Genomic DNA, 11,444 nt, shown 5'->3' on the forward strand with positions numbered 1-11,444 from the left:
CGAAATAAATTTAATGTTTAATATTCTACTGCTTTGTGAAGATGTTTTTGGTTTACCAAGTTATAAGTGAATACATCCTTGACAGTAAACATGATTCGGGGGTGTAGCTCATATGGTAGAGCGCTCGCTTCGCATGCGAGAGGCACGGGGTTCGATTCCCCGCACCTCCATTATACATTTAATTATTAATTTTGTGACTTACTAATATATCTCTCAAGCTCAACCGCCGTCGGATTGTTTTTTTTTTGGGTTAGAAGATCGAAAAATCAACGGCGCAAGATCAACCGAAGCAATAGATAGAAGAAAGAAAAAAACAATATCATTAGAGACCGTTGTTGGTTTCTTCTTCCCTCTTTCATAGCCTCTCGTTCCTCATCTCCGAGAGAACCACCACCGAACCGATGCTCCTCCGTCTTCTTCGCCGGTGACTTTCTCTTCCGCTTTTAATCAATGAGTCTTCGTGTAGTTTCCTCCGTCTTCTCCGGAATCAATCGCATCCCTAACCTCCACGACGACACTCACCCTCTTCTTCGCTCTCTATTCTTCAAACCGGCGAATATCGGTCGTATACGGCGACGGATTCTATTCTCGTCCTATGGAGACCGGAGCAGAGACAGTGTCAGCTCCGCCGGAGCCGATGTTTCGTCTTCTATTCTCGACGACGAGCTTCTGAGCAGCGTATCCGCCGTTAGAGATGCGGATGAAGCGCTCGAGATGATTTCTGAACGATTCGAGTCAAATCGCGGCGGAATCGTTGAGCTTGAAGATTGCCGTTCGATTATCTCCGCTGCTGTCAGTCGCGGCAATGTTGATCTTGCCTTGTCGATATTTTACGCCATGCGAGCGAGTTTCGATTTAGGTTCTCTCATCTCATTCACCCAGAGTAGGAGTTTCTGTGATTGATTAAGCAAATTTAGGATTGATTCTTTTTGTTTTTTTTTTTTTTTGCACAGGTGGAAGTGAAATTGATCGATGGAGATGGTCAAGGCCTGACGTTGAGGTCTACACGATGTTGGTTAATAGTCTTGCTGCTTCCTTAAGGGTTTCTGATTCTCTAAGGATCATCGGAGATATTTGCCGTGTTGGAATCTCCCCTGCTGAGGAGGTTACTATGCAACAACACCTTTTAACAGTTTCTTAGGACACTCTTGAAATTAGTTAGTCTCAACTTAATTAATTAATGTGATCTTAGGTTCCCTTTGGTAAAATTGTGAGATGTCCCACCTGTTTGATTGCCATTGCTGTTGCACAACCCCAGCATGGAGTTCAGGTAATGACTGACCCAATCTAACTGATTGTTTTTGCTCAGTATATCTTTTTTTAAGAATAACTTGATGATTTGTGCTGTCTATGTTTCTAGATTGCATCTTGCGCTAATTGCCGTTACCAATACGAGCTTTTCTCTGGTGACATAACCAGCATTGAATCAGAAGAGCTCGGGTTAGTACTCTTTACTATTTCTCTTCTTTGTTGCCTACCTCTAGGTTTAGATTTAGATTTCTTTTAATATGTTTGTTTAGAGTACGCTTTAGTATTTCTTTTAATATGTTTCTAGATTTAGATTTTGTTGGGTGTGAGAGCGGTTTTTGTTTGTTAATTTGACCTGTAAAACAAATTGAGATGCGTGTGGTGTTGATGCTGGGATATTCACTTTCTCTAAGGAGCTACATCTGCCGAACGCAGCAAGGACATTCCTCTCTGGGAGAAAGGGCTCAGACTAATCCAGATAAAGAAGAACAAGATCACATCTTCGGTGCACTCTATTGTGGTAATTGCCATTGCTAACACATTTTCATTTTCAGCGTAATTTTGATTTTGGTACATCAGATATTGTTACCATTGCATTGGATTTCAGGTACGAACTCCTTCCGGTACAGCCCGAACGCACCGGTTTGCCACTGAGACAGCCGAACTCCCTGCGCAAGAGGGAGAAAGAGTGACAGTTGCCTCTGCTGCTCCTTCTAATGTTTACAGACAAGTGGGACCTTTCAAATTTAGCCCCAAAGCTCCAAAGTTTTACCCTGGAGAACCTATGAGCCTCACAAAGCACAAGGATGGACGAGAGTCACTCTTGCTAAGGCCTCCTTTACAAGATGGAGATAAGATCTTGCAACCATCGTTTATAATACCCCTTCTTGCTGTTTTGGCTACGGGAGATGCTGCTTCTGGTATTATTAATCCCAGTTTGCCTCAATTACTCTCAGTTGCTGCTGTTACATCACTAGCAGTTGGAGTAACCGTAAATTCTTTTGTCCTTCCTCAGCTAAATCAGGTTATATTCTCTAACATGTGAACTGTATCAAGTGAACATGTCTTAGTCTCTTTGGTTTGAATCTCATATTCCCTTGCACGGTTTCAGCTCCCTGAACGGACAGTAGATGTGGTTGGTATCAAGCAGCAACTCTTGTCTCAGTATGATGTGCTCCAGCGCCGCATTAGAGATCTAAAGGAAGCAGTTGAGAAAGAGGTACCAAGTCTCGTTTATCCATACCTTTTGAAACCCGCAATATGTAATCAAACACACTACTAAAACTTTGTTGTGTCCATTAGGTGTGGATGTTGGCTCGAATGTGCCAGCTCGAGAACAAAATTTTAGCAGTAGGAGAGCCAGCTTACCGGTATGACCCTCTCAGATCATTTGAACCTCATCATCTGGGAAATTGTTAACACAACGAGATCTATCATAATAAAATGTGTATCTCACGCAAATATAGTACTCGAAGAACAAGAGTAAAGAAGGTACGAGAAAGTCTAGAGAACTCCATAAAGGGAAAGATTGAGCTGATCGATAGTTATGCCAAAGTAAGAAAACGAAACAAAACCATTTTAGATATTCACAAATCTCACTTGATCTCCTGGTTTTAATCTTTCAGCTCGATTTCTTATACGTTTAGATATCTTCAATGATTGAGATCGAGGTGGAAATGGACACTGATGTTCTTGCAGCCGAGGAAGTGAACAATACTGTGAGTTATTTCGTATTTCGAAGAGTTTAGTTAAGAACCTGATGTGATCGAATCTGAAGACTGATGATTAGAACCCCATTGTTTCCACAGGAAAACATTGCTCAACAGATAGAGCAGATCATGGAACTCGAAAACCTTGAAGAGGTATTTTAGTTTTGGAAACTCCATGTACATTGAATTGTGTACATCTTTTTTCCTGCAAGTTTCCAGTTATCAGTTTGGACAACACAAGCATAGATATACACATACTTGCAACAAGTTTGTGTCCTATTTAACAATTACTTTGGTCTATATGTTTGTAATGCAGAAATGGAAAATACAGGCTGAAGCAAATGACGAGGCCGAGAGACTACTCAGCTCTCAACCTTAAACACACACCCCTCTGTCAACAAACCGGGTTAGTTAACCATCATACATTATACATCAAAATTATCACAATCATATAAAAGCAATAATCAATCTTTCGGCGGGCATATGCATGACATTGAAAATGTCTGCTGTCAAAACTGCAACGTAGATTCGTCAATGATATGAAAAATGTGGACGAATGTTCTGGCATTAACATCTTTACTTGCAATATTTATTAAATTTTAGTTAACTTTTTTTTTTAAGAATCTTTTTCTTTCTCCAGAGCTGCATTGGGAATTTTTTGCACTGTAAAAATGAATACTTTTTTTGAAAATTTTATAATTGGTTTAAGTAATAATGGAAATGCTGATCATTTGGTACAGGTCAAAAACTCTGGAGCATCGCTAAAAGTTAAGTTTCTTTTGTCGGTCGCTATTAGTTAATTTCGGTACATTTGTCATGTAATAAATATACTAGTAGTAGTTTAATAATCACCGAAATTATTAGTTTCTTTAAATATAGTTTCCTTTTTTTTAATATACGCTTAGGGATTGTTTCATGTCCCTTTGTAATCTTAATTTTTTTTTTTTTTAAATGCAAAGCCTTTGTGAATTAAATTATTAGTAGTTGCTAAACACGCAAAGTGACACTTTCTCCAGAGAATTGTGACATTTAAATTAATTGAAGTATTAATAATAATAATAATAATAAGGTTAACAAAATAATGAAAAAGCCACGTGTCTTCTCTTCTCCACTCCTCTTTTTATTCCGAAAAACACACAAGAAGAAGAAGAAGAAGAAAGGATAGTTAGTATTTTTTCCAGGGAAGCTTCTCTTTTTGATTCTCTCTCTCTCTCTCTCTCTCTCTTCATCGCGCCTCTTGGAGCTTCGATGGTTGGGAATATTCTGGTTACCGGCGGTGCTGGTTACATCGGAAGTCACACGGTTCTTCAGCTTCTTCTCGGCGGCTACAGCACCGTTGTCATTGACAACCTCGACAATTCCTCTCTCGTTTCGATCCAACGCGTCAAGGAGCTCGCCGGAGATCGTGGTCAAAATCTCACCGTCCACCAGGTTTGTTCATCTTTTTCTTCTATGTGGATCATCATTATTGCATTCCGAGAGTTTTGGTGAATCATGAGTTGAAAGTTTTTTTTGTATCTCGATTTGCTTACGATGCTTGATTTGGGAAGTTATGTTGATCAAATGTCTTCTAGTCGTATTCAATTGCTGGATCGAATTGTGCTCTCGACATTATATCATTGGTAATCTGAGATTATTTGTTATTAGATGGCTGATGAATCTTATTATATACCTGCAGGTGGACCTTCGCGATAAACCCGCACTTGAGAAGGTTTTCTCAGAATCAAAGTGAGTTTTTTTTTTAGTTATTTCTTCTTACGGATTTACTCATTTCCAGGCAAACACATGTTCCAACTCTTAAATCTCGTGATTTTTGACTTTGATTTCTCTATTCTATCCTTAAGATCAATAGATGTTGATCCGAAAAGCCTAGGAAGCGAGAATCTTATGTTTCTTCATGCTAAGATCTGATCAAAATGAGAAATGCTTTGTGTTTTTATTTTCCAATCCTCCAGTAATGTGACTTATCTCCCTCTTTGTGTCTCTGTAATGTAGGTTCGATGCAGTAATGCATTTTGCTGGAATGAAAGCAGTCGGCGAGAGCGTGGCGAAACCGCTTCTCTATTATAACAATAACTTGATTGGGACTATTACACTTTTGGAAGTAATGGCTGCTCACGGTTGTAAAAAAGTAATCCCCCTTTTGTTCTGTATTACAGTTTTTTTTTTTTTTTTTTTTTTTTTTTTNGTTTTCCTTATATACGTGAAACATGATTTAACCTTCTGTCATTGATCTAAATCAGCTTGTGTTTTCTTCATCCGCAACTGTGTATGGCTGGCCAAAGGAGGTTCCTTGTACAGAAGAGTCCTCCCTTTCTGGGATGAGTCCTTATGGACGGACAAAGGTATTCGGTAGTTTTTGATGCTGACTCTGAAAGCTTTTTTTTTTGTAGATTTGATTGGTATTTATCCTGAAATGTTTCTCATTTTGTAGCTGTTCATTGAGGACATTTGCCGTGATGTGCAACGTGGTGATCCTGAATGGAGAATCATAATGTTGAGGTACTTTAACCCTGTGGGAGCGCACCCTAGCGGTCGCATTGGCGAGGATCCTTGTGGAACTCCAAATAATCTCATGCCTTACGTCCAACAAGTCGTTGTTGGGAGGCTGCCTAACCTAAAAATTTATGGAACCGACTATACCACTAAAGATGGCACTGGTGTAAGATTTTCACATCCTTAATACAGTCTTTTGTATCCCTCTCACGTAGAACTGCTTCTTATCACTCTTCCACATAAATCATGTAAATCTTTACTTTTGGTCCATGGGTTGGGAATCTAAGGAATTGTTTGCTCCATATCCTAGATGAGAGCCACTAGATGGATTTGAGTCATCACTAGAACTCCTAAAGTGTCACGATCTTTCGATAGGTTCACTTTGGATTAAGTTTCTTCCTTAGTTGTCGACTTCAACTTGACCCGATACATTGTGATGGAATAATGTTACTTTTATCTTTGGTGTAGTGAGGTATATTGATCTTATCGTTCTTTTCTGTTTTAGGTACGAGACTATATTCATGTTGTTGATCTAGCAGATGGCCATATATGTGCGCTTCAAAAGCTAGACGATACTGAAATAGGTAGGCTTTTCTTCTTTTCTTAGTTAACACCAAATTGTCTTGACAGTGCATATCCTCTTATGTATACAAACATGCTCAGGTGTTTGACTTGGCTGTTGTGCTAGGTTGTGAGGTATACAACCTTGGAACCGGAAAAGGAACAACAGTGTTGGAGATGGTTGATGCATTTGAAAAAGCTTCTGGAATGGTAAGGAGATCACTTCTGTGTCTCCCTATACAAAACCATAAATGTGTACGCACTTACGCATGTGTGTGGACTTGATAGTTTGAAAATAATGCGTACAGAAAATCCCACTGGTGAAGGTTGGAAGGAGACCAGGTGATGCAGAAACCGTCTATGCGTCAACAGAAAAAGCTGAACGGGAACTAAACTGGAAGTAAGTAAAGAGACCTAACGAATGTTTATATTTAAATACAGTATCATGGACCCTTTTTTTGCGCAAGTCTCTAAGACCGAAGAAACTCAAAATATGTGGACAGGGCAAATTTTGGAATCGAAGAAATGTGTAGGGACCAATGGAACTGGGCAAGTAACAATCCTTTTGGTTACGGTTCTTCATCAGACACAACTTAACAAAAGCACTAAATCCAATATCCCATTCTTTCTATTTTTGGGTCTCATATTTTATGTTACAGTTACACACTACTCAGGTTTTAGCTCTGAAGCCAAAACAAACACAGTGAGGGAGAACTTACTTCTCTATTCATATCATATATATCTGCCTTCTCCTTTTGTAATTTATATTTATATACACGCATAGGTTTAACTTGAGCGTATTCTTTTGTTTATTGGGTTTGTATTATCTCTCTTAGGAAATTATCTTTCATGGGATTATATTTGTATTATTTAGGAATTGAATTCAATTCTTTTTCATATGGGTTTTTGTATGCTATTTCAAGTATTTTAATATATGAACTGAAACCTCTGCATTTCAATCTGTCCTTCTTCTTCAGCTAATAAGAGCGTGTAAAACGTCTTCTTTTGATAATGAGCAGAGGGAAAAAAAGCCCAATTACACAATTGCAGTAGACAAACAATCTTCACTTGTAAACTGTAACTATTTGAAATGAAGAAAATTACAAAGAAAAAAAGGACAAAAGATAATTGAAGAAACTACACAAATCTCAAGGATAGTGGGAGCTTCTCCAATGATGTGACTTCACTTTCTCTTTATTTATTTTCTTCTTTCTCCTTTGTTTGACTTCTTGAAATGACAAAATACACACAAAAAAATACAACAATATCAAAGGTCTATTCAAAATACATAACACAACAAATTCTCAAAATATTTACTTTTTGGTATATTCTCTTTGCTTTAATAAACATTTTAATACTTTTTCTTTAGATCCAAAGATAGGCAATGAATTTCACTTTTACTTTACAAAACAGACATTTTGGAAATGGAATACAGATCTTTCAATGGTACGTAAGTAAAACCCATATTCTCCCACAATCAACTTAAGTACAAAACTAAAAAGAAATAAAAGGTTCAGCCACATTCTCAGGAAACACATCAGCATTTTTGGGCTCAATTGAAGGAGAGAACGTGATCATTATACAGATTAAAAAAGAACACCAATAAAAACTACATGCCAAGAGCAACAACATCGAAAACTACTAAGAAACTTGCTCTTTTTTAGGAGAAAATAATAATTTTTTACAATTTCTAATTAATTTCCTCAAACTTAGGAGCAACAAAATTAGTGGAAAAAGGGGCAAAAACGATTTTTTTTTTTTAAAGAGCAAAAATAAATAAAAATAGGGAAATAAAATAAAATTAGCAATGGAAGCCCAAGACGGATCCATCGGCAATAGAGACGGTGACCCGACAATCCGATTTAGCGACCACGTGATGTGTGAACACGTGCAGTACTTTGACCCGACCCGCTAACTCCATCTTCGACTCTATCTCCATCGTTGGTCCGACCCGATTCCCATACCCGAAACCCGGATTCGCATATCCATCTCCTAGAGTTGGCCCTGTTCCTCCCCCGCCGAATCCTCCCGGCGTACCCGGAAATCCAGGCGGAGCTCCGGTTCCTGGAAACCCCGGCGGACCCATATTTCTCGGGTTACCCGACCCGGGATTCCCTGGAAAAACCGGTGGATTTGGGTTTCTCGGAAACGCCGGAGTACCCGGAATTATCGGGGCATTTCCTGGAAACTCCGGCGAGCCTGGATTCCTCGGTAAAACTGGAGCTCCTGGGTTCCCCGGAAACAGCGGCGAGCCTGGATTCCTCGGAATACTCGGAGGACCCGGATTCCCAGGAAAATCCGGCGTTTCCGGGTTTCCCGGTAAATCGGGAGTTTCAGGGTTTCCCGGTAAATCCGGAGTTTCAGGGTTTCTCGGAGCGACGGTGAAATCCGGAGGACCAGGCATTACCGGCGAATCTGGAACAACGGCAGCGGAGACGGTGGAGATGGCGGAGGAGGAAGGAGGAGAAATAGGGAAAGATTGGACGGTGAAAGTGGCGGCCATGTATTGAATCCGACCCGAATCAATTTTACCAGCGGGTATGAACATAAACCCGACTTGATTACCCGAGTAAAGGAGCTGAATAGAGCTGTCGTAATGAGAGAAAACGGCACGGTTGGGGTTTCTAACGGCGACGTACTGAGAGAAGGTGAAGTTAGCTGTATTGTTGGAGACGGCGAACGACGGGAGTTGGACGGCGTTAACGGAGATCTTGGGGTCTTTTGGTTTGAAGACTGTGAAGTAAACGACAAGGAGGACCACGAGTAAGATGAGCAAGAAGACGGTGGCGACGGCGCAAGAAGCTAGATTTGTTCGGCTGGAAGAACGGCGACGACCGTGTGGTTTGGCCATTGCCGAGATCGGAGAGTGTTTGGAAACGAGGATAGGGATGAAGCAGAGAGTGAGTGAGAGAGTGGTGGAGTCGAGACTGTAGAGAGTAGAGAGTGCTTCGATAGCATTTATTATTATTGTCTTTTTTAGGACAACCAATGAATCAAAACATCATTAAAAGCCCTTTCCTTCTTCATTTACATTTTTTCTCATTTTGTCATTAGTCACGCAGCCCAAAAACATTCATTATAAAAGTAAATTTGAGAAGATATTTGAAACAGCAAAATATAATGTAAATTTAGATCATTTTCACAAGTGAAATAATTTTTTTTTGTCATCTGAATTTTATTATTGAATCCAAAAAAAGATCCCAAGTTAATATTACAAGAGGCGACGGACAACTGGATGTCCTCGCGGTCATTAGACGACGGACTACTGAATGTCCCTGCGGTCTTTAGCCCAAAAGAGGGAAACAAAGATACAAACTAAAATTAAACATAATACACAAATCTAACAAGCAAAAGTCTTGGTAAAACTGAAAACTAAGCTCTATAATTGAACAATGGCATGAAAGACTCTTACATAGCTTCCCTATAGAACCATTAAACGTCGGGAGCACCAATAAAGCCGGATAGCCTCACACCGAAACTAAACCAGAAGCAAACCGACCAGGAGGAAAGCAAGATACCAACGCGACCAAAGACACAAATACAACTCCTATAGCACCTCACCAGCCAGACGGAGAGAGCACAAACCTTAGGGTCAAAGAAAAAACTTTGATATCGACCGAAGACAAGCCACGCAAGATCAACTATTCTTACACGCGGACACTCGTCGACCACAGTTTCAGCCACCTACAGACATAAAACTGGTGACGTCCTCGCAAGAGAAGAACTAGAGACCGATTCCACTGCTTCGACTAAAACCTCACTCCAAAGGTTCCAAAGAAAACTCAAAGAGAGGCTAGTAGGTGACTCAGCAACAAAATCCCTCCAAATGACTCACACCAAGAACGAACCTAGAGCAAAACACAACCTCAACCCAGCAAGAGGACTCGAAGGAGAGGTAGAGAAAAGATCCCATTTCAAACCAAACAACAAATCCAATTCCAACAATCAGTCCTCACTAAACACAAACAACCCTAAAAGAACCATGGCCACACCACACAAACCCACTAAAAACTAAAGCCACCATCAAGCAAACAGGGGATATACCAAACACGCTTAACTTGATGAAATTGGAATCAGTTACCAGTCAGAGAATCAACTGACTCCTCCCTATAACAAGAAACCCCTCGGACATACACCACCGAGCATCGCAACAATTTGATCTGGATCTTCAAGGGAAGGGTCCGACTCCACCGAGACAACAAAAGAAGCCAATCGATGACCGAAGAGAGAGATACACTAATTCAACGGATGTAGCCTAAAACCATTGGATGTAGCCACACTAACACGAACACCAACAACACAACCTTATTGAAAAACCCGATATCCACAGAAGAGAGAGATGAGAGAAATACCATACCAGTCAAGGAAACGAAGCGAGTTCGTCTCCTTCAAGCCACCAGCCCCAAGAGAACCACCAGAACCGAGCCGCAACCTAGACTAACCCATTAACAAATGGATCCGTCTCTACCACCACCAAATCTCAAAGTCGATGGCTTCCCCTCCTTCAATCGTCCTTCGCTTCAAAGGGGATTCAGACAACAAGATTGCTACAACTCCGAAACAAACCAAAGATGACAGAGACTAAGAGACATGACTAAGATCTACACCCTCCCACAGCTCGGGCATGGAGCTCGGCAACCGGAGATTGGTTGATTAATTTCATTGTTCAGCTTATTGCATTAATCAAGAATGTTTTTTGTTTATTTAGTATTTTAATTTGAAAAGATTCCAAAGTCACATGATTTACATTTTTCTTTTGTATGTATATATTTCCACATGTAGTGGGTGAGATTGTCTAAAGTCCCATTTTAATTGGGATTTGCTCTTTAATTAGAAGCCTATAGTATCTAATGTAATGGGAAGACAAAATCTACACAAGTCAGACTCCATGACTCATGAATCAGAGCACACTGCCAAATTATGTAACTTCGGTTGGATCCAACTTGCAAAAGAAAATATCACTAGAGAGAAAATGACACAAATGCCCGTAGATAGATAGGTTCCTTACTTTGTGTATTCTACTCCTCCTCCGATACCACCACACAGCACAATTAACAATACAAACACAAAACAGCAACGTTTTATTTATGGTTTAGGGATAAAAAAAAACACAAAAGTTTAAAGGGCTTCTTTCATGGAAGAAAAAATTTATCCAAGAAGAGCCTACCAACGTTTTTCTCAACATAATAGATACATTACATACATACATACCATTAAAACCAACTTGATTATGTACTTTTAAAAGGGTTACTTAGTTAGCTCGTCCAAGCGACGATCCATGGCCACAGAGACTGCTTCAAGAAACGTAGCCTCACTCGACGCAGGCAACACCGAGTTATGAGCTTCTCTCACTATCTCTTCAATCGCCGAGTCTTTGTTCACCGTTTCTCTGCACATTATGATTCCTATTTGATACGGCGTTAGGTTTCT

General features: G+C 40.0%; 4 protein-coding genes and 1 non-coding gene across 7 annotated transcripts in view; 3 read left to right on the forward strand and 2 right to left on the reverse strand.

The window, feature by feature from the left end:
- The window catches only part of LOC104753115, a 5,093-nt gene extending 1,242 nt beyond the window's left edge, over positions 1–3,851 (forward strand). Inside the window, exons 1-13 of one of the 3 annotated variants that reach the window (XM_010475408.2) lie at positions 316–859; positions 954–1,105; positions 1,193–1,270; positions 1,361–1,440; positions 1,684–1,768; positions 1,856–2,272; positions 2,360–2,467; positions 2,551–2,618; positions 2,715–2,802; positions 2,895–2,966; positions 3,057–3,110; positions 3,274–3,363; positions 3,698–3,851. In XM_010475408.2, coding sequence (XP_010473710.1) covers positions 451–859; positions 954–1,105; positions 1,193–1,270; positions 1,361–1,440; positions 1,684–1,768; positions 1,856–2,272; positions 2,360–2,467; positions 2,551–2,618; positions 2,715–2,802; positions 2,895–2,966; positions 3,057–3,110; positions 3,274–3,336 — 1,674 coding nt within the window. In that variant the 5' untranslated portion in view covers positions 316–450 and the 3' untranslated portion in view covers positions 3,337–3,363; positions 3,698–3,851. Of the gene's footprint in view, positions 1–314; positions 860–953; positions 1,106–1,192; positions 1,271–1,360; positions 1,441–1,683; positions 1,769–1,855; positions 2,273–2,359; positions 2,468–2,550; positions 2,619–2,714; positions 2,803–2,873; positions 2,967–3,056; positions 3,111–3,273; positions 3,364–3,697 lie in introns of those variants that run through there. The other 2 variants (XR_762075.2, XM_010475409.2) reach the window with 2 other exon arrangements.
- Positions 98–170, forward strand: TRNAA-CGC. Its single transcript has one exon. It is a non-coding gene; the product is annotated as a tRNA-Ala (tRNA).
- LOC104753116 (UDP-glucose 4-epimerase 4-like) lies at positions 4,015–6,930 on the forward strand. Its single transcript, XM_010475410.2, has 9 exons — positions 4,015–4,388; positions 4,636–4,685; positions 4,953–5,088; positions 5,201–5,302; positions 5,392–5,619; positions 5,959–6,037; positions 6,142–6,224; positions 6,323–6,414; positions 6,518–6,930. Exons 1-9 carry the CDS (start codon positions 4,206–4,208, stop codon positions 6,609–6,611), a joined length of 1,047 nt encoding a protein of 348 aa, XP_010473712.1. The 5' UTR covers positions 4,015–4,205; the 3' UTR covers positions 6,612–6,930.
- LOC104753117 (collagen alpha-2(IV) chain-like) lies at positions 7,571–8,985 on the reverse strand. The gene has a single exon (XM_010475412.2). It carries the CDS (start codon positions 8,863–8,865, stop codon positions 7,816–7,818), a length of 1,050 nt encoding a protein of 349 aa, XP_010473714.1. The 5' UTR covers positions 8,866–8,985; the 3' UTR covers positions 7,571–7,815.
- The window catches only part of LOC104754181 (phosphatidylinositol 4-kinase gamma 2-like), a 5,380-nt gene continuing 5,008 nt past the window's right edge, over positions 11,073–11,444 (reverse strand). Inside the window, exon 3 of the mRNA XM_010476319.2 lies at positions 11,073–11,423. Coding sequence (XP_010474621.2) covers positions 11,262–11,423 — 162 coding nt within the window. The 3' untranslated portion in view covers positions 11,073–11,261. The remainder of the gene's footprint in view (positions 11,424–11,444) is intronic.

The sequence above is a fragment of the Camelina sativa genome, chromosome 16 (genome assembly GCF_000633955.1).
Source record: "Camelina sativa cultivar DH55 chromosome 16, Cs, whole genome shotgun sequence".
Taxonomy (NCBI): Eukaryota; Viridiplantae; Streptophyta; class Magnoliopsida; order Brassicales; family Brassicaceae; genus Camelina; species Camelina sativa.

Bases quoted from the DNA above. Each gene is read 5' to 3' on its own strand.
- LOC104753116 (XM_010475410.2), top strand. From the start codon at position 4,206: ATGGTTGGGAATATTCTGGTTACCGGCGGTGCTGGTTACATCGGAAGT. The intron at 5,089-5,200 runs GTAATCCCCCTT...GATCTAAATCAG, and splicing joins CTGCTCACGGTTGTAAAAAA to CTTGTGTTTTCTTCATCCGC. The intron at 6,038-6,141 runs GTAGGCTTTTCT...CTGTTGTGCTAG, and splicing joins GCTAGACGATACTGAAATAG to GTTGTGAGGTATACAACCTT.
- LOC104753117 (XM_010475412.2), bottom strand. From the start codon at position 8,865: ATGGCCAAACCACACGGTCGTCGCCGTTCTTCCAGCCGAACAAATCTA.